The sequence below is a fragment of the Arachis ipaensis genome, chromosome B1 (assembly GCF_059453495.1).
Source record: "Arachis ipaensis isolate K30076 ecotype BB chromosome B1, ASM5945349v1, whole genome shotgun sequence".
Lineage (NCBI taxonomy): Eukaryota > Viridiplantae > Streptophyta > Magnoliopsida > Fabales > Fabaceae > Arachis > Arachis ipaensis.
The window spans coordinates 147,403,855-147,430,203 of NC_142436.1; the positions used below are offsets into that span (position 1 = coordinate 147,403,855).

At 37.7% G+C, this 26,349-nt stretch overlaps 5 protein-coding genes across 7 annotated transcripts; 2 read left to right on the forward strand and 3 right to left on the reverse strand.

Annotated features, from left to right (window-relative positions):
• Positions 1–563: 563 nt before the first annotated feature.
• On the reverse strand, positions 564–2,101 carry LOC107639561 (uncharacterized). Its single transcript, XM_016343102.3, has one exon. The coding sequence runs from the start codon at positions 1,958–1,960 to the stop codon at positions 851–853; it is 1,110 nt and encodes a 369-aa protein (XP_016198588.1). The 5' UTR covers positions 1,961–2,101; the 3' UTR covers positions 564–850.
• Positions 2,102–6,854: 4,753 nt separating this feature from the next.
• LOC107615074 (uncharacterized) lies at positions 6,855–7,475 on the forward strand. The gene has a single exon (XM_016317192.1). It carries the CDS (start codon positions 6,855–6,857, stop codon positions 7,473–7,475), a length of 621 nt encoding a protein of 206 aa, XP_016172678.1.
• Positions 7,476–18,017: 10,542 nt separating this feature from the next.
• Positions 18,018–19,473, reverse strand: LOC107639552 (transcription termination factor MTERF15, mitochondrial). The gene has a single exon (XM_016343090.3). The coding sequence runs from the start codon at positions 19,345–19,347 to the stop codon at positions 18,238–18,240; it is 1,110 nt and encodes a 369-aa protein (XP_016198576.1). The 5' UTR covers positions 19,348–19,473; the 3' UTR covers positions 18,018–18,237.
• Positions 19,474–20,663: 1,190 nt separating this feature from the next.
• On the forward strand, positions 20,664–23,157 carry LOC107639570 (uncharacterized). Its single transcript, XM_016343112.3, has 5 exons — positions 20,664–20,840; positions 21,465–21,536; positions 21,670–21,794; positions 21,909–22,094; positions 22,354–23,157. The coding sequence occupies exons 1-5, from the start codon at positions 20,828–20,830 to the stop codon at positions 22,720–22,722; spliced, it is 765 nt and encodes a 254-aa protein (XP_016198598.1). The 5' UTR covers positions 20,664–20,827; the 3' UTR covers positions 22,723–23,157.
• Positions 23,158–23,372: 215 nt separating this feature from the next.
• MTLPD2 (lipoamide dehydrogenase 2) lies at positions 23,373–26,180 on the reverse strand. 3 transcript variants are annotated; one of them, XM_088502100.1, is made up of 3 exons: positions 26,092–26,180; positions 25,307–25,651; positions 23,373–24,880 (listed from the first exon to the last, which is right to left on the reverse strand). In XM_088502100.1, exons 2-3 carry the CDS (start codon positions 25,583–25,585, stop codon positions 23,630–23,632), a joined length of 1,530 nt encoding a protein of 509 aa, XP_088358226.1. In that variant the 5' UTR covers positions 25,586–25,651; positions 26,092–26,180; the 3' UTR covers positions 23,373–23,629. The 3 variants fall into 3 exon arrangements, with proteins under 3 accessions (XP_088358226.1, XP_088358227.1, XP_016198615.1); XM_088502101.1 differs by having other exon boundaries at positions 26,097–26,177; XM_016343129.3 differs by lacking the exon at positions 26,092–26,180 and having other exon boundaries at positions 25,307–26,025.
• Between the last annotated feature and the right edge of the window lie 169 nt (positions 26,181–26,349).

Consider the following 26,349-nt stretch of genomic DNA (forward strand, 5'->3'; position numbering starts at 1 on the left):
AGTCTTATGAGTTATTCTATCACTTTTATTACTGACGACGTCAAAATTTACTAATGTGACACAATAAGTAACACCACATGGATAAGTTTATGCAATTAGATTAATCAATCCCAAATTAAAGGGAACTTTGAGTCGTTGAGGCATTGAAATCCTTCAATTTAAAGTTAATTTGATCTAATTTCATAAATTTATTATGTTAACACTCAATTAGAACAGTTAAGTGTGTGTTGTAACGTCACTTAATATGTCATATCAGCAAACTCTAACAAGTGATGAAAAGATTAATGTAACTAATTTAAAATCTTCAAAAGACAACCCAAGAAATTAAATCAGTTGGCCTTAGCCATACCGTTATCTATAGAAATACATATTTAGCATATCAATCTTTTTTATTATACTACTGTAAATAAATTTGATTATTCTCCTATTTTGAGGCTTAATTATGCTAATATGATAGGTTTGATTATTCTATTGTGCTGATTTTTAAGTTAGAAATTAGTATGCATAGATCAACTTAATAGGAGTCTTAGCCGAAATTCTTTTGCCAAATCTGCTCTAATCACTACAGAAAACATCTCAAAGATCTTTGTTGATTAACTCTTCTTCCAGCAAGTGTGAATATCATGGTAACAATAGAATCCACATTATCCCCTTCTTCCTCTCATACAAGTCAGCCAGTAACAAGGCTAACCTTTCTCCAAATTTATTACAAAAGCACTAATCACTTCATTTCACATAAAAATTTTAAAACAATTAATCACTGCAACTCTTACATCACTATTATCAAGAGTCTACAACTGTGTCAAGGTCTACAAAGATTCTAATGAAGAAATGACAGTTCAATCAAATGCTAACATGTTTTGCTATGTAATATCTTTAATAGCTGAGATGAATGATGCTTCTCAAAACGTGTCACATATCTTTCCAGGAACTTCTTGTCAGTCAGATAAAATGGTGTGGCTAAGCTAGCATCCTTCTTCATCAAACCTTTGGAGAGAAGATACTGCACAACCAATGCCCTTGGGATAATCCTTTCTTCCAAGCTCAATCCAAAGATTACCGGCGCCACGCACAGCACCGAAGGATCCCAACCAAGCTTACCAACCCAAAAGCTCATGACTGCTATGATTTTCTTCTCGGACCGAAGCATAAACTGCGCATGCTTCCTAAACACATCGGAAAATTGTTCCTCCGACCAGCCCCAAGTCTTACAGGCTTCAACTTTGGCATCCCACCCGGATTTCGCCACAGCCTTCTTGGCCATCAATGCCACACTGAAATTCATCAAAGAAGGATCAATCCCTAATTTCTTCACTTCTGCCACAGTTTTCCACAAAGTAGAAGTGGATAATATTGAAGGCCTGCATTGAAGCAAGCGCTTAATGTGGGAATGAGTTAAGCCCTCATCAAGAAGCAATTTCACATTCTTGCTTACATAGAAGTGACTAATGCATGCAGGGGATGAAATTACACAATTCATGGTTTTTTTATCAGAGGGTAAGAACCTCCTAATCAAATCAAAAGCAGGAACTATACGGTTCTTGAGGCCAAGAAGCAGTAATTCAGGGTAGCCAGTTACAATTCGGAGAATGTCAGAGTTAGAAGCACCTTTGGAGGCTAAAAATTGTAGCTTTGGTAAAATCCTTTTGTTAGGGTTACAGCGTAGGAGAGCCGGTACCCTAGTTGTTATTTTGGTGATTTGGGCATCTGAGAAACCGTGGGTTCTGAAAAATGCGATGATTGAATCGGCCTTGCTGGGTCTGATGGAATTGAAATGAACCTTGCTGAATAATTTGAGAGCAGATTCTTGGGAGAATCCACACTTATCTGTGAGGCACGATACTGATTGGGAAGTGGTTGAGATCAAGTGTGAGTGTTGGAAAAGAAAAAGGTGGCATTTTTGGGTTGCAGATGCAAATGGGTACACAGTAGCTCTTCCTAATCGAGATATGAACATCATAAAGATAATGAAAGTGGATTCAATCAATTCGGAGGAGTTTCAGAACCAGCGATTGCGATTAAAAAACCCTAACCCTTCAAAGTCCAAACCCAACGGCAAACGCTGGATAAATCATTTGAACAAATTCAGGGGGTTATTTTTTGGTATGGAAGTAACCCTAATAAGATAATTTTTGGTATTTATCTATTTTTAATATATAAAAATAAATGATTAAGTTTATTTACATTATTTTTAAAATATTAACATCGTTTATTTGGCCAAATTTTAGAATTAATTATTCAATTTTTTGTTAAATTAATTATTATTTTTAAATCAATAAAATATATATATACAAATAATAGAAATATATGTAAATTAAGGTATAAATTAACAATGATAATAATTAAAAATTAATAATGTCTAATTAAATTTGTAACCTACAAAGACATGAAATCTATATCCCTATATTTATTATAGGTTTAATTACTTTGCAGGTCCTTATAATTTCACCAAATTTTCAATTAGGTCTTATACTTTTTTTCTTTTCAATTGGGTCCCTATATGTTATTTTTTTTTTCAATTAAGTCCTGCCGTGAGAATAATGTTTAAGATAATACAATATTCTTGGTAAAAAACGAATATTTTTGTCATTTGGTTGGAGTAGCTAGCTGAACAAACATTAATTTTTCCAAAATACCAAAAGCACCCCTTACATTTTATCCCAAAAGAAAAAAAAAAAAACCTAAGTTGCTCTCTAGAGATCGCGTCCACTGCCGTCTCCTGCGTCGGTCCGTCGTCATCATCCGTCTCTGGCGTCATCTGCAACGGACGCTTGGTGGTCTGCTGTCCGTCGCCTCATTCTCTGCACTGGTCTGCTCTGCTTTGTTCTGTTCGGAGGTCTTCTGCGCCATTTGCCCGTCCAAGCCATTGCCGTCCCTCGCGGTGCTTTGCCTCGCCTGACGTCGCTGCGCCGCATGGAGCCGAGCCTCGTAGCACCTGGCCTCCCGTCCCCGCATTGTGCTTCTGCTCGATCTCTCTGTACTTGAACTGTTTGTAAGCAGGTGACAAAAAAAGCCTCTTTTTTCAGCTTTAAAACTTGATGTTTATGCTAATTTTATTTTTTTCAAAAATATGGCATTGATTGAGTATCTATTTGTTGAATTGATTTTTGGATTGTTTTGATATAATGGTTTTTTCAGGGTTTACAATATGGATATTTATGTACAGGAATTTTGTTAATTGGTGAATTGACATATAAATTAATTTTGCTGATGATGAATTTGGTTTATTTTTTATTGTTGATTGTTGTTGCTGTGATGATGCTGTTTTATTAGGATTCTGTTTCTCTTTTTTTTAATGTAGTGATGGAGATTCGGATTTTACCATAGACATATATCATGGTCGCAAGTTTCATGATATAGGGCATGGGCTAGAATATTTGGGGGAAAGAAAGTGGAAGAACATTCTCAAAGATCCCCAATTCACACCCTTTCTCACTTCACGTTACAAAATTCTCTTAAGTAACATTTTCAATTTCGCATCTTTAGGGTTTTAAATTTCACTGCAATGTGCCTAATTCTCCTTCGTGTATTTCGTTTTGTGGATAAATGGTGAAATTTGAGCGTGAAAAAACTGAATCAAGTGTTTATGATTTTTAATTTTTGTTCTTTTGTGGTAATTCTCCTGCTGGTGCTACCTAGCTGCTGCTGGTAATGCCATTGTTGTTTTGGGGAAGATGTTACTCTTGTCACCACTATGATTCATCAACCTGATTTTTCTGTTGCTGTTGGTGATTCCTCTCAAAATGATGAAGATGCCAAGAATCCTCCTGGGTATACGAATTAATGTCACTAATTCTATATGGATTATTGTAATTAAATGATGTGGATTAGAATTTTAGTTGTGGTTAAAACTGTTGTATGCCTCAATAAGATAAAAAATATATTTTGTTACTTTTGAATTATTCCGAGACTTGGTTGCTTTTGTTTATCTTCTCCCAGGTACAATGTAATGGTTTTAGAAGCGCTGTCAGCTCTGGGATCTAACTTGAATGCTATTGTTAACTCCATTGAGGTAAGATTATTCATTATTTTTTATCATAATGGTTTCAATACATCTATGGTTGATTGAAATGCTGTATATGTGAGATTATATGTTATATAGGTGTTGCATGTAAAAGCTGCGAATAGAAATGTGTTAAATATAGTTATGCATTTCTTATTTTTAGTGATGGGTATATGGAGGTGTATATGGAAGTGCCCGAAGAACCCCAAAGAGATGAATGGATCTCACAAAGATGGTTTTACTTTGACTTCTTTTGTTTCAAAAGTAGGATACCATGCTTTGATTGAAGTTTTTTGTGAAAAGGACTATCTTGTTGGGACACCTGATGAACTCAAGTATGCTTTTTCAGAATCTTTCTCGGCTTGAAAATTGGCCCTTATCAATGTTATTATTAATCTTATACAGTTATACTAGTTCAGAGTGTGGAGGCTGCAACACAAGAACTGATTTCTATATTATCTGTATTGCACTGAAAACTATGTTTTCTATGGTTTTCGATTTTTGATTTCAAATTTCAATAATACAAATTACATAGTCTTGTGATTTTCTATGGTGTACCATGATATGATAAAGACACAAACTATATTTGTAACAACCGCCCCTTCTAGAAACAAAATTTAAATTTGAAGTTTGAAAATCAGTTAGGAGATAAGTTTAGAATTTTGAAATTTTGGATAGGAACCCGGTAACCACCCTCAGTTTGAAATTTAAAATATCCCAACCACCCCATCCCCAAATGTATATAAATAGGGGAGCACCCATAGGTAGAAAATCACTTCTCTCAAACACTTATCTTCTCCCTTCTCTCTCTACAAAGAAATAACATTCTGTGGGCAAACACAAGAGGCAAGCTCAAAGAAGCGTTAGAAAAGAAGGTAGGGAATTATGTTTTTTTAAACGCTTGGCATGTGTTATGTTCCATTCTTTATTATTATTTTCTTCCATGTTATCATGACATTAATTTTCTCTCACTCACCTTTCATTCATGATGATCATGTCTCTCCACCATGCCATTCACGTCTTCTTGAATCGTTATTATATGTCTCCGTATGATGTTAATTCAATTATTTAAATTACCCTATTCCGTCATGTGCATCCATGTAACCTATTATACCATTATGTTATCATCATTCCCTTAAAGTCAAGAGTACATGCTTTCTCAAATATTTTATTTAAAAATTTAATCCTATGTGCATCTATGTGATCTCTTCTATCATTATTCCTTTAAAGTCAAGAGTACATGTTTTTCTTCAAAATATTTAATATTCTTATAATGTGCACTTATATGATTTTTCTCTTGTGTACGTTTAAAACAACCTAAATTAAACTGAGGGAATGACCCTTCGGTAAGGGAAGGTGGCCCCCAAAGACAAGATATCGATATGATCCTTCGGTAAGGGAAGGTGATCGATCGAGATGATCCTTCGGCAAGGGAAGGTGATCGAAAAACGTTTGGGATAAGAACCTTCGGTAAGGGAAGGGGACTATCCCATCAATTTTATATAATAATATATCTTTTATATAACTCTCTTCTTGTGTATGTCTAAATAACCTTGATTGTAAATTAAACTGAGGGAATGATCCTTCGGTAAGGGAAGGTGACCCCCAAAGACAAGATATCGATATGATCCTTCGGTAAGGGAAGGTGATCGATCGAGATGATCCTTCGGTAAGGGAAGGTGATCGCCAAAACGTTTGGGATAAGAACCTTCGGTAAGGGAAGGGGACTCCCACTTATACCGGTTTGAGCTCAATACCCTCCATATAAGTTATAAATTAAGAAAGAAAAAAGGCACGAATGAAAGCTTGAGTTCTATGTTTTCCTTAGATTTAATTATGATTATGTTGATGTTATCCTTCTGTTTTCCTATATGTTTTCCCTTTCTTTTACACACATGTTTTATAAAAAAGAAGATGCATATTACATGCCATGTTATACGCTTATTTTTAAAATCCCGCACGTGGGCTGGAGATGGATATGGAGGTGTTACATAGCACTCCTACTGAGACGTTAGGTTCTCACTCCCTTTCTTTTCCCATACTATCTCCAGAGGAACATGGCACAGCGGATAGAGACGATGCAGTGCCTCCTCGAGGGTAACTTCTGAGTATGACCCCTCGAAGCACGCGTGGGTAGTTGCGACCACTACTACCGTGCTCCAAACTATCTACTTAGGTCGAGAACTCGTGGAAGAAGAACCCCAGCTGCCCGTCATAACCTTCCTAGATAGGGACGTTTCAACATCTAGGGAGCGGTCATCCAAGGTGGTACACCTTGAGTCCGACCCCGAGACCGAAGGAGAGAAATCCGACAACCCTGGCCAGAAGGAAGACACCATGGAGGAGGACCCAGAGGAGAAGTTGAACCCTTGTGGAAGCCCAAAGGTGGAATACGTGCCCTACTCCCCCATTTCGGCACCCCGTCGAGTTTTGGTTCATCCCACGCAACGGAACCGGGTCTTCACTGCGCGAAAGGGTGTTGGAAGGAGACCCCTGGTACCTCGATTCATAAATAACTGAAGAGTCCTGATCAAGGATGGGATAGGATGCAAGTATGGGAGCCTCTTCGACGAGATTAGTTTAGGACGTATTAGTTTCCCTTCTTGTTTTAGTTTACTATAAGTATTTCATACTCACGGTTAAGATACTATCTCATTTCTATTAAAATTCCAACGTTTTAGTGCTACCCATTTTCCGCTCTACGCGCATTTACTCCTTCCTTGCGTAACGATTTAGTCATTTCTTTGCTTAATCAAGTGTGGCACCTTATTTTAAAGACCCCCCCCCCACGATAGTATAAAACTTAGGGTGTTACATTATTGGTATCAGAGCAAAGTCGATCTTAGGAGATATGACTAATGAAGCCTCTTCCTATGGTTATCCAAAGGGAATGTCCAGCAGTTCCCCCACCCTCTACCGATGCACCCCAACGTCAAGGACGAGTCTTTGCCCTCAGCAGGTCTGTCAGAGGGTGTGCATCCTCATTTCAGGTAGATCATACCTTGCCAACCTAGTGTGCCTCCCTTTAGTAGGATTAGACATCATCCTAGGAATGGACTGGCTCAACGAAAACCGAGTCTTGTTAGATTGTTTTGAGAGAAAAGCCATCTTCCCTTCTCAATCCATACGAGACACACGTGACCTTCCAAGATCCTCCGAAGACACCAGTACGAGGCAAGAATATGCCTTGCTAAATTCGGTAAAAGAAGACTCCCATCAGGAGTTCTGTGAGATACCAGTAGTACACGACTTTTCAGATGTCTTTCCCGAAGATATACCCTCGTTTCCCCCAACACGAGAGGTTAAGTTCTCCATAGAATTGATACCTGGGACAGGGCCAATCTCCAGAGCCCCTTACCGGATGGCTCCAGTGGAGCTCACTGAACTGAAGAACCAACTAAGAGGAGCTGCTGCAAAAAGGATGCATCAGACCAAGCGTCTCTCCCTGGGGAGCTCCAGTAATTGTTTGTGAAGAAAAAGGACGGCAGCATGCGTCTCTGCGTGGACTATAGGTAACTCAACAAAATCACGGTGAAGAACAAGTATCCCCTCCCAAGAATAGATGGCTTAATGGACCAACTACAAGGTGCAACAGTGTTCTCAAAAATCGACCTGAGATCAGAGTATCATCAAATAAGGGTAAGAGAGGAAGACATTCCAAAGACAGCATTTCGAACGAAATACGGACACTACGAGTTCACAGTAATGTCTTTTGGGTTGACCAATGCCCCCGCCGTCTTTATGGACTACATGAATAGAATTTTTCGACCTTACCTCGACAGTTTCGTGGTGGTATTCATAGATGATATTTTGATTTTCTCCAAGACAGAAGAAGAACACAGGGAGCACTTGCGTGTAATACTGGGAACCCTTCGAGAGAAAAAAGTGGTACGCAAAACTATCCAAGTGTAAGTTTTGGATGAAGGAGGTACAATTTCTTGGACACATGGTTTCCAGTGACGGAATATCAGTGGATCCCAGTAAGATAGACTCGGTACTAAACTGGGAAAGGCCGACGTCAGTCACAGAAATAAGGAGTTTTTTTTAGGATTGGCGGGCTACTATAGAAGGTTCATAAGAGGGTTTTCTCAACTAGCCCTGCCGTTAACCCGTTTAACCAGGAAGGATACCCCGTTTGCTTGGACGCCAGACTGCGAAAGAAGCTTCCAAGAGTTAAAGTGTCGCTTGACATCCGCCCCAGAACTAGCCTTACCTAACCCCGACATGGCCTTCGAAGTTTACTGCGATGCCTCAGGACAAGGATTGGGTTGCGTACTAATGCAATGCAAAAAGGTAGTGGCGTATGCGTCAAGACAACTGAAGACCCACGAAGCCAACTATCCAACTCACGACCTCGAACTAGCCGCAATAGTATTTGCGCTGAAGACATGGAGGCATCATTTGTACGGAGTTAGGGTTTCAAGTATTCTCCAATCATAAGAGCTTAAAGTACCTGTTCGACCAGAAGGAACTCAACATGCGACAAAGGAGGTGGATGGAGTTTCTTAAAGATTATGACTTTGTTTTAAATTACCACTCAGGAAAGGCTAACTTGGTGGCTGACGCTCTGAGTCGGAAGGTACTCAAGGCATCATGGCTGATGATAAAAGAGGCAGAGTTGATAAGGAATTTCAGAGACATGAACTTACAAGTCACCCTCGCTCCAAAAAGCATACGTCTGAACCACTTAACAGTGGCAAGTCAATTCAAAGAACAAATAACTAAGGCACAGAGTTCCGACCCCAACTTTCAAGAAACCCTGCGCCTTGTCAAAGAAGGAAGATTGAAGGGCTTCACCGAAGGAGAGGACAAGGTATGGAGATACCAAGGTCGAATCTGTGTCCCAAGGGAAGGAGACCTTCAAAGCAAGATTGCGGAAGAAGCCCACAGAGGAGATTTTACCATTCATCCTGGCATGACGAAGATGTACCATGATTTGAAGAAGATGTTCTGGTGGCCAGGGATGAAAAAGGATTTAGCCACGATCGTGAATAAATGCCTGGTTTGTCAGAAGGTAAAAATCGAACATTAGAAACCATCAGGGGTATTGCAACCCCTTGGCATCCCGAAGTGGAAATGGGAAGACATATCGATGGATTTCGTCATGGGACTACCCCGTACTCAAGCAGGGCGTGACGCTATATGAGTCATCGTGGACCGGCTTACAAAGACTGCCCATTTTCTACCAGTTAAGGCGACCGACTCATTGGAAAGACTAGCCACGCTATATATCAGAGAGATCGTGAGGTTACATGGGGTACCAACGACCATAGTCTCGGATAGAGACCCAAGATTCACCTCGAGGTTTTGGAACGCATTGCAGAAGGCATTCGGGACGAAATTGTGCCTAAGCACGTCATACCACCCGCAAACAGATGGACAAACGGAGAGGACCATCCAGACGTTGGAAGACATGTTACGAGCTTGTGTCCTAGACAGACCAGGAAAGTGGGAGAGTCACCTACCACTGATCGAGTTTGCTTATAACAACAGTTACCATGGTAGCATCGGGATGGCACCATATGAGGCACTGTACGGGCAAAGATGCCAATCTCCTTTATGCTGGTACGGGCCAGAAGAGAAAGGCTACTTAGGACCGGAGTTAGTAAGACAGACCATGGAAGATATCAAGAGGATAAGAGAAAGAATGCGCACCGCCCAAAGTCGACAAAAGAGTTATGCAGATCAACGAAGGAAACCCCTCGAATTTCAGGAAGGCGATCACGTATTCCTAAAAATCACCCCCACCACCGGGGTAGGGAGGGCTCTTAAGGTACAAAAACTAAGCCCCCGGTACCTGGGTCCATTTCAAATCCTCCGGCGTATAGGAAAGTCGGCATACCATCTCGCCCTACCACCAAATCTATCAAGACTACATGACGTGTTCCATGTGTCCCAACTCCGAAAATACCAGCACGATCCAAGCCATGTGTTGCAGCAAGAGGATGTAACACTCAAAGACGACCTGACTTTTGAACTACCAGCCATAGAGATTGTAGACAGAAGCACGAAGCAACTAAAGAGCAAGACGATACGACTGGTAAAGGTGGCATGGGGTAGCGGCAATTCCAGAGACTACACATAGGAAAAAGAGGCAGACATGAGACAGAAGCTCCCGGACTTATTTACAGGTAACAATCGTGGTGAGGATCTCCTTTTCTCCCCAACAGTAAGAAAATTTCAGTAGGACCCCTAAGTTATTTAAACGACCCTTATCGACCAAGTTCAGACATGGAATTTGGGGACAAATTCTTTTCTTATGGGGGTGATAATGTAACAACCGCCCCTTCTAGAAACAAAATTTAAATTTGAAGTTTGAAAATCAGTTAGGAGATAAGTTTAGAATTTTGAAATTTTGGATAGGAACCCGGTAACCACCCTCAGTTTGAAATTTAAAATATCCCAACCACCCCATCCCCAAATGTATATAAATAGGGGAGCACCCATAGGTAGAAAATCACTTCTCTCAAACACTTATCTTCTCCCTTCTCTCTCTACAAAGAAATAACATTCTGTGGGCAAACACAAGAGGCAAGCTCAAAGAAGCGTTAGAAAAGAAGGTAGGGAATTATGTTTTTTTAAACGCTTGGCATGTGTTATGTTCCATTCTTTATTATTATTTTCTTCCATGTTATCATGACATTAATTTTCTCTCACTCACCTTTCATTCATGATGATCATGTCTCTCCACCATGCCATTCACGTCTTCTTGAATCGTTATTATATGTCTCCGTATGATGTTAATTCAATTATTTAAATTACCCTATTCCGTCATGTGCATCCATGTAACCTATTATACCATTATGTTATCATCATTCCCTTAAAGTCAAGAGTACATGCTTTCTCAAATATTTTATTTAAAAATTTAATCCTATGTGCATCTATGTGATCTCTTCTATCATTATTCCTTTAAAGTCAAGAGTACATGTTTTTCTTCAAAATATTTAATATTCTTATAATGTGCACTTATATGATTTTTCTCTTGTGTACGTTTAAAACAACCTAAATTAAACTGAGGGAATGACCCTTCGGTAAGGGAAGGTGGCCCCCAAAGACAAGATATCGATATGATCCTTCGGTAAGGGAAGGTGATCGATCGAGATGATCCTTCGGCAAGGGAAGGTGATCGAAAAACGTTTGGGATAAGAACCTTCGGTAAGGGAAGGGGACTATCCCATCAATTTTATATAATAATATATCTTTTATATAACTCTCTTCTTGTGTATGTCTAAATAACCTTGATTGTAAATTAAACTGAGGGAATGATCCTTCGGTAAGGGAAGGTGACCCCCAAAGACAAGATATCGATATGATCCTTCGGTAAGGGAAGGTGATCGATCGAGATGATCCTTCGGTAAGGGAAGGTGATCGCCAAAACGTTTGGGATAAGAACCTTCGGTAAGGGAAGGGGACTCCCACTTATACCGGTTTGAGCTCAATACCCTCCATATAAGTTATAAATTAAGAAAGAAAAAAGGCACGAATGAAAGCTTGAGTTCTATGTTTTCCTTAGATTTAATTATGATTATGTTGATGTTATCCTTCTATTTTCCTATATGTTTTCCCTTTCTTTTACACACATGTTTTATAAAAAAGAAGATGCATATTACATGCCATGTTATACGCTTATTTTTAAAATCCCGCACGTGGGCTGGAGATGGATATGGAGGTGTTACATAGCACTCCTACTGGGACGTTAGGTTCTCACTCCCTTTCTTTTCCCATACTATCTCCAGAGGAACATGGCACAGCGGATAGAGACGATGCAGTGCCTCCTCGAGGGTAACTTCTGAGTATGACACCTCGAAGCACGCGTGGGTAGTTGCGACCACTACTACCGTGCTCCAAACTATCTACTTAGGTCGAGAACTCGTGGAAGAAGAACCCCAGCTGCCCGTCATAACCTTCCTAGATAGGGACGTTTCAACATCTAGGGAGCGGTCATCCAAGGTGGTACACCTTGAGTCCGACCCCGAGACCGAAGGAGAGAAATCCGACAACCCTGGCCAGAAGGAAGACACCATGGAGGATGACCCAGAGGAGAAGTTGAACCCTTGTGGAAGCCCAAAGGTGGAATACGTGCCCTACTCCCCCATTTCGGCACCCCGTCGAGTTTTGGTTCATCCCACGCAACGGAACCGGGTCTTCACTGCGCGAAAGGGTGTTGGAAGGAGACCCCTGGTACCTCGATTCATAAATAACTGAAGAGTCATGATCAAGGATGGGATAGGATGCAAGTATGGGAGCCTCTTCGACGAGATTAGTTTAGGACGTATTAGTTTCCCTTCTTGTTTTAGTTTACTATAAGTATTTCATACTCACGGTTAAGATACTATCTCATTTCTATTAAAATTCCAACGTTTTAGTGCTACCCATTTTCCGCTCTACGCGCATTTACTCTTTCCTTGCGTAACGATTTAGTCATTTCTTTGCTTAATCAAGTGTGGCACCTTATTTTAAAGACCCCCCCCCGATAGTATAAAACTTAGGGTGTTACAATATTTCATAAATCCACACAAATGTAAAATATTACATGATCATAATGAATACTTGAATGATGGAAACTGAATTTTACATATACTGATTACTACTATTTCTGTTTCATTTTATCCCTTCTTTTTTGTTGTATGTTCTTAAGATAAGGTATTTTGAAAGTAAAAAAAAAGAAAAAGGTATTTTTTGGTACAATTTGTATATAAATAAGCAAAAGAATGACAGTGACAAAATAAAAAGGACTATAAGAATATCTTTCATGTCGTAAAATCATTAAATAGAGATTATAGGAATATCTTTCATTGAATATTTATAGTTTCACCAAATTTTCAATTAGGTCCCTATATTTTTTTTCTTTTCAATTGGGTCCCTAAGGGTATACAAGTAATTTCACAATTCACTAACATTTTTTTAACGTTTAACGTTAACAGTGACTTAATTGAAAAAAAAACGTACAGGGACCTAATTGAAAAGAAAAAAAGTATAAGGACCTAATTGAAAATTCGGTGAAACTATAGGGACCTGCAGAGTAATTAAACCTTTATTATATCTTACCGTTATAAATAATACAATAAATTTATAACCCCAATAATTAATTTATTAATTTTTATAAATAACTCATTAAATATAATAAATATTCATATTACAAACGTCATAATAAAATTATTAAGCATAATAAATTTTACGTTACAAATATTCAAATTTCATATTATTTGAACTACTTATATAAGTCTCTTATCATTATTCCTTCAAATAACGTCAAATTTAGCACAAGAAATTTATTTTCGAACTACACAACATCTCAAACTTACTCAACAGAATATCATTCTTTAGACAATATCACTAAATAAACAGACAATTAGTTTATCAAAATTCGCGTAGTTCGTCTATGAAAAACATTAACACACACAAATGAAGAGGAGCCTCTTTACTAAGAAATGATTATATTAGATGAAAAGGTACAAAATAAACATATTTATTGTATTTTTAAATTGAATTTACGAAAAAATACTTTAATTATTTTTGCTTTTTATATTTTTATATTATTTTCTAATACTTTATATATAATTATATTTTAATATCGTTAAAACTATTTTTTTTTAATATGCTATTCATTGTTCCTTTTCTAATAACTTCAAAAAAAATAAATGTAATCAATTTTTTTAACTAATTATTAACTATGATTTATATCTCTTAATGTAATTGTGAAGAAAAATATGATAAACAAATTCAAACATTTGTTACAAGAAGGAAAAATCTATACTATAAAAAATTTGAAAATAGAGTATGCAAATGATTTGTATATACCAATTAAAGGTACAATAAAAGCAAACTTTTTACTCATAACTGTTGTGAAAGAAATTAAAGATCTAGTTTTGAACATTCTTCAACACTATTTTGAATTTGCATCACTTGAGACATTGTCTGACAGAGTGTGTCAAAGAAAAATATTAACAGGTAATTTCACTTTATACTATTTCAATTATTCTTATTAAAAACAACTTATTCAAAAAAAAATTCTACATATTTTTGTTCTTTTTATTGTAAATGTCATTGAAAAACTGCATGCACTAGGAAAAGAAAAACAAGTAGATGTTAAAGAAAAACCCACAAAAATACGAAGAATGAAATTTTGATACTTAAAGAGTAAAAAAGTATACAAACAATTAATTTTTCATTTACATATATAGTTATTAACAAAATAATAATAATTTTAGGAAACATCGTGTTGAAAGCCATGTTGTGGAGATCCAACATTCAAATATTTTGTACTACAAATTATTTTAAATAAAACATCTTTCAAATTTAACTTCAATTTACACATATCTAATTTAATTCTACAAAACATAACAATTTTTAATATTTATTATATACTATCATTAATTTACCGCCCTGCGCATCGCGCGGATCTCATTCTAGTTTTTTAAAATTGTGGAAGGTGTACCTCTCAGAAATTGGACGGTTCGATTTCTGTATCTCTACAAATCAAATGGTCTAATTTTTTACTTATCTAATTAATCGATTTTACATTTAAGAATAATACTTCAACCGTCCATATTTAAAAAAAAATACCATTACCATTCCAATATCAAAAAACAAATTTATGTGAGCCAAATAGGCAAATGCTAAAGTGGATTTGTATATGAATTTAATTTTGATGCAGTATCAATAAAAATTTTACACGTGTATCTAATTATATAACGTCACATAAGTAAAAAATAAAAAATAACCATATTTTACCTTGACTATATGAATAGTCGTTCAAAAGAATGAATCTAATTGTACAAGTGTGTAAAATATTTTACACTACCAGTACATCAAAATTAAATTTTTTGTATATTTAAAAAAAGGTTGTTTATTTTCTTTCTTTGTTAAAAATAAAAAAAATATTTTTTTTGAGCTGGTTACAGAAAAGTGTTATCGGTACCATGATGACAGCTATAGACTTTGGTTTGTTGAACGCGACAGCTCGTAAGAAGTGGCCTCATATGGTTAAGATTTGTGAGATGGGGCATACAAAACCTTACTTACCTTTGATAGCATTTGCAGTATGGAAGCGTCGCTCGTACTTAACGGGAACGGCCTGTTGAAGTTTTTTCATAGGGTATGGAGGTGGGAGGAGAATGAACGATGCGAAACTAGAAGGGTGTGGCTCGAGTGCTTTGGAGTACCGTTACATGCTTGGTCAGAAGCTACGTTCTGTATAATCGGTGAACAATGGAGTGAGGTGGTAAATTGTGACGATGCAATAAAATCATGTCAGTCATTTAGTGTTAGACGAGTGCAGATTGACACATGCATGTTCGAGGTCATTCATAAATGGGTACACATTACTGTAGGCACAGTTGGATTCGATGTGTTCGTAAAGGAAGCGGGAACTGAAGTCGATGGCTTACTGCCTTGTGTGATGAAGGATGCGTTGGGAGGCACTAACAGGTTCTCTATGGGAGGAAAATGTGTTATCGGAGATCCTGAAAATCACGAGGGTGGTAATAGCAGTAATACACAGCTGTTGGAATGGGATGCAGCAGCATATTTAATGGCAACGACGGTTAAGGAGGAGGATCAACGATAGGGTAAAATTGTAATTCAACATAAGAAATTGAATGAGTGGAGAAACGATTTTTTAAATTTGAAAGCAGCAAGAACAACAGTTAGGTCAATCAATTATGGTGTGCTGAGGTCTGATCAATCGGGTTTTGCAGTAAGTAATGAGAATGCTAATTCGGATAGACCTGAATCCTGGGATTATGGTAGGACTGCGATGGTGGCTGAGGTGGAAATTAATAGCAATAGTAGGAGGGGCGGACGCGGTGCTATTGACGCTAATTCTCTGCGGGCAACCGGAACTTCGGTAGAAGACAGATTGGGAGTGGGTTTTGCAGCTGAGTACGATGCTTATGATGCTATTGAAGGCATATGGGAGAAGGGTATCGTGCAGGAGTTCGGGTAAGGAATAATGAGGATGAACATTCAAAAGGAAAGTTGTCTAGGTTGTTTAGAAAATGTTGAATTGGCTAATGAGATAAAAGATGATTGGCAAGAGGTAGATGTAACACAAGGACGACTTGATATGGTGGAGGGAGGGATTGGTGAGACGGGGGGGGGGGGGGGAGGGGGTTGCAGAGAACTTGGAAGATGCAAGAATATTTGAAGGTAGCGAAGCTGAGACTGAATCTTCTGAAACCAAATGAGATGATGAAATGCAAGAAAACAGGAAGCCATGAGAGTTGGCAGTAAAATCTGGAGCAGTTTATTATAATGAGAAAGATGATATTATGGCTATACTCCAAGCATAGAATGACGCAATTGCGCAAAAGAGAAAACAAACTAAACAGAAGGAAAAGGCAAGAAGAAGTCGGTCGAAAAATCGCAAAAAGGTGTGTACAATTGGTTTAAAATTATTTTTAGTTCTTGGAATGTTAAGGGTTTGGGGGAGTTGGAAAATTGAGTATGGTAAAGAGTTTTAGGTGAAAATTTCAGTCGAATATGCTAGATTTAATAGAGACAAAGAAAGAGGTAATAACCAAATATGATGTAGTGCAACTGTAGAAAAATAATGTGGTAGGATGGGAGTACGTGGGGTCGGAAGGTGCTTCCGATAGGCTGTTGTTGATGTGGGATGAAACGATTTTTCCGAGGAGCAACTGTTATAAAGGGGAGAGATGGTTGTGTGTAGATGACGTGGTGCTAAAAAATAATTTTAAGTGTGCTTTCTGTTTAGTGTATGGTGTGCACCAAAGAGAAGAGAAGCTTGTCGTGTGGGAAGAGTTGAGCTTTTTATCTAGACTTTGTCAAGTACCTTTTTATTATTTGGGGTACTTTAACGAGGTTGTTCAAGTGGAAGAAAGGAAAGGAGCTACCACTTTAACGGTGACTGCAACTGAGTTTAAATCTTGGATTCAGGATATGGAACTTTTGGACCTTGCACTTGCTGATCGTATGTTCACATAGTTTAGGGGTCAATCGTGTAGCTGCATTGATAGAGTTCTGGTTAGTTTGAAGTGGTTGGAAGAGTTTCTCAAAACAAGGCTTAGAGGAGGTCCGAGAGGTTTATCAGACCACTGACCATTGATTGTGGATATCACAAGATTGGGAGGGGGATCAAAACTTTTTCGGAGTCTAGATGCTTGGTTTACTCATGAGGGTATCTTGAAGATGGTGAAGGAGGAGTGGAGGAATTTGGGTGACGTACAGTTCATTAACAAGCAGAAGGTTTTGACGATTCCGTTGGGTAAATGGCATAAAGAGAATTTTTGGGACATGAATATGAAAATGATGAAGTTTGAAGAAGAAATAAAGAAAGTAGATTATATGATTAGCAATGAGGTTGTTGATGGAACTGTGGAAGTAAGAAGGAGGGCACTGGTGAGCTCTTGTAAAAAATGGTATATCAGAAAAGAGTTACATTGAAAGCAGATGTCGCGATCCAGGCATGCCAAGGAGATGGATAGAAACACCCGCTATTTTCACAATCTATCCTCAGCTCGAAGGAGAAACAATCGGGTTGAGTCCTTACTGATTTATGGGAGGATAGTGAGAAATCAAATAAGGATTAAGGTTGCTATCACAGACTTTTATAAGAATTTATATCATTAGGAGACCTTGTCGGTGATAAGATTCCGTGATGGGCTGGTTAACCGGATAAATGAGAAGGAGGCAGCAGAGTTGGAATGGATGACGTCTAATGAGAAAATTAAGGATGCAGTTTGGGATTGTGAATCAACTAAAATACCAGGCAATAATGGATATAATATGAATTTCATTAAGAAGTATTGGAAGAATGTTGGTGGGAGTACAATGCAGTCATAATAGGATTCTTTCAATTAGCTGTTTTACGTAGGGAAGCAAATATTACTTAAGTGGTTTTGGCACCAAAATTTATCAGAGCTAAAAAAAATCAAGAACCTTAAGCCGATTAATACGGTGAGTTGTGTTTATAAAGTTATATTAAAGATCTTGGTTCAGAAGATGCGAAAGATAATTCCAGCATTGGTAAGAAAAACAGAGAGTGTTTATATACAGGGTAGAAAGACATATGATGGGGCTTTGTTATGTAACAAGGCTAACCTTTCTCCAAATTCATTACAAAGGCACTAATCACTTCATTTCACATAAAAATTTTAAAACAATGAATCACTGCAAATCTGCAACTCTTACATCACCATTATCAAGAGTCTACAACTGTGCCAAGGTCTACAAAGATTCTAACCGAACAAATGACACAGTTCAATCAAATGCTAACATGTTTTGCTATGTAATAGCTTTAATAGCTGAGATGAATGATGCTTCTCAAAACGTGTCACATATCTTTCCAGGAACTTCTTGTGAGTCACAAAAAATGGTGTAGCTAAGCTAGCATCCTTCTTCATCAAACCTTTGGAGAGAAGATACTGCACAACCAAAGCCCTTGGAATAATCCTTTCTTCCAAGCTCAATCCAAAGATTACCGGCGCCACGCACAGCAACGAAGGATCCCAACCAAGCTTACCAACCCAAAAGCTCATGACTGCTATGATTTTCTTCTCGGACCGAAGCATAATCTGCGGATGCTTCCTAAACACATCGGAAAATTGTTCCTCCGACCAGCCCCAAGTCTTACAGGCTTCAACTTTGGCATCCCACCCGGATTTCGCCACAGCCTTCTTAGCCATCAATGCCACACTGAAATTCATCAAAGAAGGATCAACCCCTAATTTCTTCACTTCTGCCACAGTTTTCCACAAAGTAGAAGAGGCTAATACAGAAGGCCTGCATTGAAACAAGCGCTTAATTTGGGAATGAGTTAAGCCCTCATCAAGAAGCAATTTCACATTCTTGCTTACATAGAAGTGACCCATGGATGCAGGGGATGAAATTACACAATTCATGGTTTTTTCATCAGAGGATAAGAACCTATTAATCAAATCAAAAGCAGGAACTATACCGTTCTTGAGGCCAAGAAGTAGTAATTCAGGGTAGCCAGTTACAATTCGGAGAATGTCAGAGTTAGAAGCACCTTTGGAGGCTAAAAATTGTAACTTTGGTAAAATCCTTTTGTTAGGGTTACAGCGTAGGAAAGCCGGTACCCTAGTTGTTATTTTGGTGATTTGGGCATCTGAGAAACCGTGGGTTCTGAAAAATGCGATGGTTGAATCGGCCTTGCTGGGTCTGATGGAATTGAAACGAACCTTGCTGAATAATTTGAGAGGAGATTCTTGGGAGAATTCACACTTATCTGTGAGGCACGATACTGGTTGGGAAGTGGTTGAGATCAAGTGTGAGCGTAGGAAAAGAAAAAGGTGGCATTTTTGGGTTGCAGATGCAAATGGGTATACAGTAGCTCTTCCTAATCGAGATATGAACATCATAAAGATAATTAGGATTCAATCAATTCGGAGGAGTTTCAAAACCAGAAATTGCGATTAAAAAACCCTAACCCTCCAAACCCAACGGCAAACGCTGGATAAATCATTTGAACAAATTTCGGGGTTTTTTTTCTTGGGATACAAAAGGCAGAAGTAGTGATATACATAATTTTGGATTCACCAAAGTTCGAACTCCTGAACTTTCTCTAATACCATGTCCTGAAACCACTCATCCCAAAAACGTAACTTGACAGGACAATATAACACTAATAATCATATCTTTAATACTTTCTAAACCTTCATTGTACACATTGTACCCTTAGATCATTGACTCCCTATACTTTCTCATACATAATATTGTAATTTTTGATCTTTTTTAAAAAAAAAAAGTATATGTAACTAACAATATTTTTGAACAATATGTAAACAATGTGAATTAATAGGATTAAAAAAGTAAATTTAATTAGTAATATTAAATTAGAGTATAATGTATTTTTATTTGATTGGTAGTTGTTCATGTTGTTCAAGATAGTTATTATTTAAAAAAATAATTTCTATTTCTCTAATTAAATAATTTCACATTTTAGAAAAACACAATTACCACCCTAATATAAAAAACAAATTAGTGTGTGGCAAATAGGCAAATACTAAGGTGACTTTATATATGAATTTAATTTTGATACAATATCAGTAAAAATTTTACACGTATATTTAACTATATAACGTTACATCAGTAAAAAGCAAAAATAATCATATTTTACGTTAACCCTATATATAGGGATTTTTTATTTTTATAAATTAAATAAATATAATAATTATCGAAATAAATAATTTAAAAAATATTTATTGAAATAAATACTCCTCTTTTATCGCGTTTACAGTGTAAATGAGATAACATATATCTCGTTTATACTATAAATGAGATATATGTATTTATAAATAATTAAATATAATTTTTAAAAATAATAAAAAATATTAATAATATATATTTATATCTTATTTATACTGTAAACGAGAAACATACAAAATTATGGATTTGGATCTTCTAAAGTTTGAATTTCACTTTAGAGAGTAAAGTGTGATCTCTCACCATTGATTTCATAGGTAGGACCAAGAATAAATATGAAAGAGAAACTATTTAAGGATAGAAGATCATACTTTATTCTCTAAAGTGAACTTCAAACTTTAGAGGATCCAAATCCCAAAATTATCTCGTTTACACTATAAATAAAATAAAAAAATATTTATTTTCATAATTATTATAATTAATTTATTTATTAAAATAAAAAATCCATATAAATAACCATTTAAAAAAACCAATGTAATTAGTGTATTTCTTTCTTTCTTTTATTAACATAAAGATTGAACGTTGAAAAAACAAAATACAATTAGCAAGGGCAAAAAGATTTGAGGCAGTGCTTTTTTCGTTGAAGTCTCAACACAGCCAAATCCTTAGCTTCCTCGATTTCAATTCGCAGCAGCGATGAGCTCCGATGGTAAAACCCTCTCTCGCAGCGTGCGTGTATGCTTTCTCTTCTGCTTTTCATAAAGGATAAACTTTGAAATATGGATTTAGAATCTATGCCTCAATCGGATTCTAACACATTATTTATTCATTTGGCTGATTTCATTACACACTCAATATGTGATTATTGATTAGTTTTTTTATATATTTAAAAAGTTTTTTTAGGGGGGTGTTGTGGTAGGGGTGAGACTCGAACTAAGTATGTAAGGTGCTAATGCAGGTGTAAAACCCCTATTTATAAACAAATTTTACCTTTTTTTTCTTTTTGATATGGCCATTGTAGTTTTGGTTTGCTCTTGGTGGATGCTGCCATGGTTTGAATTCTAGCTGTAGGCTCGTTTTTATTTGCATTGATTGCTTACACTTTTGGGGAAAGGTGAAGGTAAGTACTTTGTGATTGGATGGATATACACGTTTTTATAAGTCCTTGTTCCGGAAAATTCGAATTGTGTTAATGTAAGCAGCTCATCAAATTTTACGAGTGAAAATCTGTAGTTTTGTGGCTCAAGGAGCATGCCTTGTAGAGTTGTAGTCTGTATCTGTGGATATAAGATGGATTTACCTTTGGATAACAGCTTAATTTTTCGTGTTTCAGATCCAAATTCTGCTGAGTTTGTCAAAGAATCTGTTCCAGGGACAAGCCTGGAAACACAGCAGGATGATACAAGTATGGATTTCGGCATTTATGTTTTCATCTGCGTGTTTAAAACCTATGTTTTCCTCGGGATGGCTGTCTCGATGATTTTAGAGATTTGATGATTGTAATGACAAATTCCCTAATGTCGTCCTTGTCTTGATAGAAATAAAAGCTCAAGTTGATGCCATGTGGGGACAAATGAAGAAAGGAGTATCCAATGATATCCTCAGAAGTTTTACAAGCAAGTCTAATTCCACTCCAAAAAGAACTGCAAAGAAGGGAGCTTTTGTAAGACCTTACTGTTGCTTTCTCTCTATGAACCATGGGATTTCTAGATAAAGCTCTTTTAGCTGTTGTTAGCGTGAGTTTAATAACGTCCAAATTTAATAACTTCGAACACAGAATTGTTTGTCATATCTGGGGTTAGCACCAAAGGCAACTGAATCTGTTGGGCAAGCTGCTTCCTGTAATGGGACTGTAGTGGAGCAGCGCAATACAAGTGATGAAGCCAAGAAGCTTGCTGCTACTGCTCTTGCAGCAGTGAAAGATGATGCCGCTGCTTCTTCCTCTGGCAGGGGAAAACTTGTGGTAAGCACATTCTCATTTGGCCCAAAAGTAGGGGGAAACACATAGAAGACTTAAGGGATTGTGCATTGATTTATTTCCTCATGTTCTAAATTTCGAAAGTTTTAAGGATTTATATATTAACATCCCTGAATTATAGCATGAAGCCTTTGAAATAATTCTGGCTTTAATTGTATGTCTTATATGTAGTTCCAAAATTATTTATTTTACCAGTGCCAATTGCATGACCCGTTACTGTTTGTTCATCTGTTTCCTTTCACAGATTACTGAGGTTCGGGACTTTGCTGGTCAAGACATTGAAGTAAAGAAACTCTTAGATTTTGACTCAAAGGAGGCAATGGAAAGAGCCAAAATTGCTGCACCTTCTGCAGTGGATGCTGTCCTTGAACAAATCAAGAAGAAGCAAAAGCTCAGTGTACTTGATAAGACCAAAATGGACTGGGGAGAGTTTAAGGAAGAAAATAAACTGGAAGGGGAGCTTGATGCTTACAAGAGGAGTTCAGACCAGTATCTAGATAAGGTCTCCTTCTTGCAGCGAACAGATTACCGTGAGTTTGAGAGGGAGAGAGATGCAAGACTGGCTTTGCAAGCCAGGAAGCGGCCAGATATGCGAGAGGAGCTATATGAATGATGGAATTAGTATAGAATTCCTATCTTTGAAGTATGGTTCAATTGGGAGTTGTTTTTCCAGGGGCTATTGTTCCTGGGAACTGGGAAAGTCTTGATCTCCAAAGAGTAAGATCTATGATCATTAATTGGGGCATGGCCATTTTATTTAACAAGGATCAGACTCTTCCAACTGATGCAAGACATGCACTTAACGAATCTCTTGTTTTTATTAAAAGACTAGTAAATTCATTTATAGCCTTAACTTTTAAGTATCTTCTTTAAATATTGTGTGTAGAGCCAAGTAACCAACCCCCAATCCCAATGTTTCTGCAATGCACTTATTCTCGGATGAAAACATGTACATTCAATTTGAATCCTGTAAGAGTTTAATGTTAACTTCATACAATAGTTCTTGATGGTTGGTTTCTCCATTGGCCATCTCTTCATAGCAACAAAATAGCCGAAACCCATACAAAATTTTGCCAGTTTTTACCTCTGCTTGTTTGAATTCCTTTGATAAATAAAACCACCATGGAATTTAGTTGTTAAATGGTTCAATTTTCGGCCACTTTTATGACAAGACATTTTATGCACTCTTCTGAGAGTCTGGATTCACTGACAACAGAAGCAAATCGGAAGAAGGAACGGACGGGTAGATGAAAATATCTTATAAAAGAGAAAAAGGTCAGTGATGTTGTTGAATTAAAAATAGAAATTACATTACTGCTCCAAGCAGAAGAGTATAGATGTATTACTCAAGGATAAAACAGCACAACCATTCCTCTTATTATGCATGGAAGTAAAGAGAGCTAATTCGTATTTTGAACACCTGAATCTGATTTTAACAAACAAGACGGTATCATCTCCAAGTCATTGTAAAATTCTTGGGAAAAAAAAATAAAAACATGAATTTTGAAGCTAATGGCTTTTCAAATGTGAATTGGCTTGTCATAGGTGGCCATGGCGGCTTCTTTCACAGCCTCACTCATTGTTGGATGTGCATGGCAAACACGTGCGATGTCCTCACTCGATGCATCATACTGCAATGCTATTGCTGCTTCGTGGATGAGCTCTCCTGCATTGGGTGCCATAATATGCACTCCTAATATCTTGTCTGTCTCCTTTTCGGCCAATATTTTTACCAATCCTTCAGCATTATCGATTGCCTTAGCCCTGCTGTTAGCCATGAAAGGGAACTTCCCAACACGGTACTCAACACCGAGTTCCTTTACCTGTTCCTCTGTCTTCCCAACAGATGCGACCTCTGGGTTTGTATAGACAACACCAGGGACCTTGTCATAGTCCACATGGCCAACCTTACCAGCTATGTACTCAACACAAGCAACTCCATCTTCTTCTGCCTTATGTGCCAACATGGGGCCTGGAATTACATCTCCAATTGCATACACACCTGAAACATTTGTGGCAAATCTTTCGTTTACCAAAATACGCCCTATCTTGTCTGTTTCCACTCCTATCTTGTCTAACGCAAGTCCAGCAGTGAATGGAGTCCTGCCAGCAGATACAAGAACAACATCTGCTTCAAGCGTGGTCTGTTCACCACCGGCAGCTGGTTCAAGGGTCAGCTTCACGCCATCCCCAGAAGTATCAACTCCAACCACCTTAGTTTTCAGCATGAACTTCATGCCTTGCTTCTCAAGAGAACGTTGAAACTGCTTGCGAACTTCCCCATCCATGGATGGAACAATATCCGGTGCAAACTCCACAACAGTCACCTCGGATCCAATTCGGCCCCATACCGATCCCATCTCTAGGCCAATATAGCCAGCCCCAATGACCACAAGTTTCTTGGGGATTTCAGTTAAAGCAAGAGCTCCTGTAGATGATACAATTTTCTTTTCATCAATCGTAACACCAGGCAGAGATTTCACGTCCGAACCGGTGGCAATTATGATATGCTTGCCCTTCACGACAGTATTCCCTCCATCAAGGGTTTCCACTGATACTTCAGAGGGCGAAACAAATTTACCATATCCTTTGACATAGCTCACCTTGTTTTTCTTGAACAAACCTTCAATACCCCGGGTAAGATTAGAAACAGCTTTATCTTTTTGAGCCATCATGGCTGCCAAATCAACCTCAACAGAGGAGAACTTGATCCCATGGTTGGCAAATGCATGTTGGGCCTCATGGTACATGTGGGAAGAATGCAAGAGCGCCTACACCAAGATATGAAGGAACCATAAACGAGTAGATTGGTTAGAAATTATACCACATCCATAACCACAAGTATTCTTGAACTACACATGGAAGCAAATTAAAACCTCAACAAAGTATTACAACCTTTCTAGTTCGCCTTAAGCTATCTACGAAACTGATTTTGTAAGGTTGATAATCCAGTTCCTATGAATGCTTACACCTTAACTATGATCTTAATGAATCAAATTAACTCGTTCACACAAGCAGGTGTAAAAATAACGCAACATACAAATCTAAAGCAGAGCAGAAGTAAAATAGAATGTGACTAATGAGCACACTTGCAATCAATTCCGAGAAAGCAATGAAAATTATAATAGAATTGGGGAAGCAATCGAAAGTTCATTGATTGCGAAGGAAGAAGAGGAATCGAAATGGAAAGGAAGGACCTTGGAAGGGATGCATCCAACGTTGAGGCAGGTGCCACCGAGGGCGCCGCGCTTCTCGATGCAAGTGGTCTTGAGACCGAGCTGAGCCGCCTTGATGGCAGCGACGTAGCCGCCGGGGCCACCTCCGATGACGACGACGTCGTTTTCGTCAGATCCAGAGGCGAATCCTCTCGACCTAATGAACGAAGAGAGCGAGAGAGAGTATCTAAGCGTCTCCGATGACACGCTCTTCGTCGCAAGCAGGTAACCCTTTCTCCTCGCCAAGTTCGCCATAGCCATTTTTCTTCTCTTCTCTTTTTCGACTCACCGCACTTTCTCTCCTCCTCTTTCTCTGAACCTATTAACCTAACACAAACACAACACAGTGAAACACAAAACAAAAGAAATTAGTGTTTGATTCGATCTCGGCCCTTCATTTTCGGGGTTTTCTGATTATTTATTATGTATTATTTGGTGGCAGCTATTTTGGACCGTTGATGATAATGATAATGTTTCCTTTGAAATATTCTGTTTGGTGGCTGTGCTTTTTTAAAGGCAAAGCTTGGACTCACAAATTACAATACGCCACTCTTATATAGATTATAATAAAAGGAATAAAATGAGAATTAGAAGTTGTAGCAGGCGAATTACAAAGTTAATACTACTGACTAAGGTAAGGTAATTAGGTAAGTGAAAATTTAGTTGTGTTGTTAATAAAGCTAAACCATTCATTTGGATTTAGAAGTGTAGAGAGGGGCTACTATAATAAATGGATAATAAGGAAATAACGGCCTTATACACCTTACCTTACCTTAGCAAAGGTTATGCAGTGCTACCCACACCTTCCTTACAATACAAACGGACAACATATGAATCACAATTGGTTGCATTTGCTACACACATGATCCTTTTGATTATATTTTATACACATGACCAAGAAAATATCCTCAGAAAAGATAGGATGAGGGATTGGTTAATCATATTATCATCATAGAGTGCCAAAGGATGATATTTCCTCCATGCTAGGTTAGCCCCACCATTAAACATACATACATACATACAGC

Excerpts from the sequence above, each read along its gene's own strand:
- LOC107639561 (XM_016343102.3), bottom strand. The coding sequence starts at position 1,960 with ATGATGTTCATATCTCGATTAGGAAGAGCTACTGTGTACCCATTTGCA.
- LOC107615074 (XM_016317192.1), top strand. The coding sequence starts at position 6,855 with ATGACTAATGAAGCCTCTTCCTATGGTTATCCAAAGGGAATGTCCAGC.
- LOC107639552 (XM_016343090.3), bottom strand. The coding sequence starts at position 19,347 with ATGATGTTCATATCTCGATTAGGAAGAGCTACTGTATACCCATTTGCA.
- LOC107639570 (XM_016343112.3), top strand. Across the intron at positions 21,795-21,908 it reads CTGCAAAGAAGGGAGCTTTT|AATTGTTTGTCATATCTGGG; the intron begins GTAAGACCTTAC and ends CTTCGAACACAG. Across the intron at positions 22,095-22,353 it reads CTGGCAGGGGAAAACTTGTG|ATTACTGAGGTTCGGGACTT; the intron begins GTAAGCACATTC and ends TTCCTTTCACAG.
- MTLPD2 (XM_088502100.1), bottom strand. The coding sequence starts at position 25,585 with ATGGCTATGGCGAACTTGGCGAGGAGAAAGGGTTACCTGCTTGCGACG. Across the intron at positions 24,881-25,306 it reads TTGGATGCATCCCTTCCAAG|GCGCTCTTGCATTCTTCCCA; the intron begins GTCCTTCCTTTC and ends ATCTTGGTGTAG.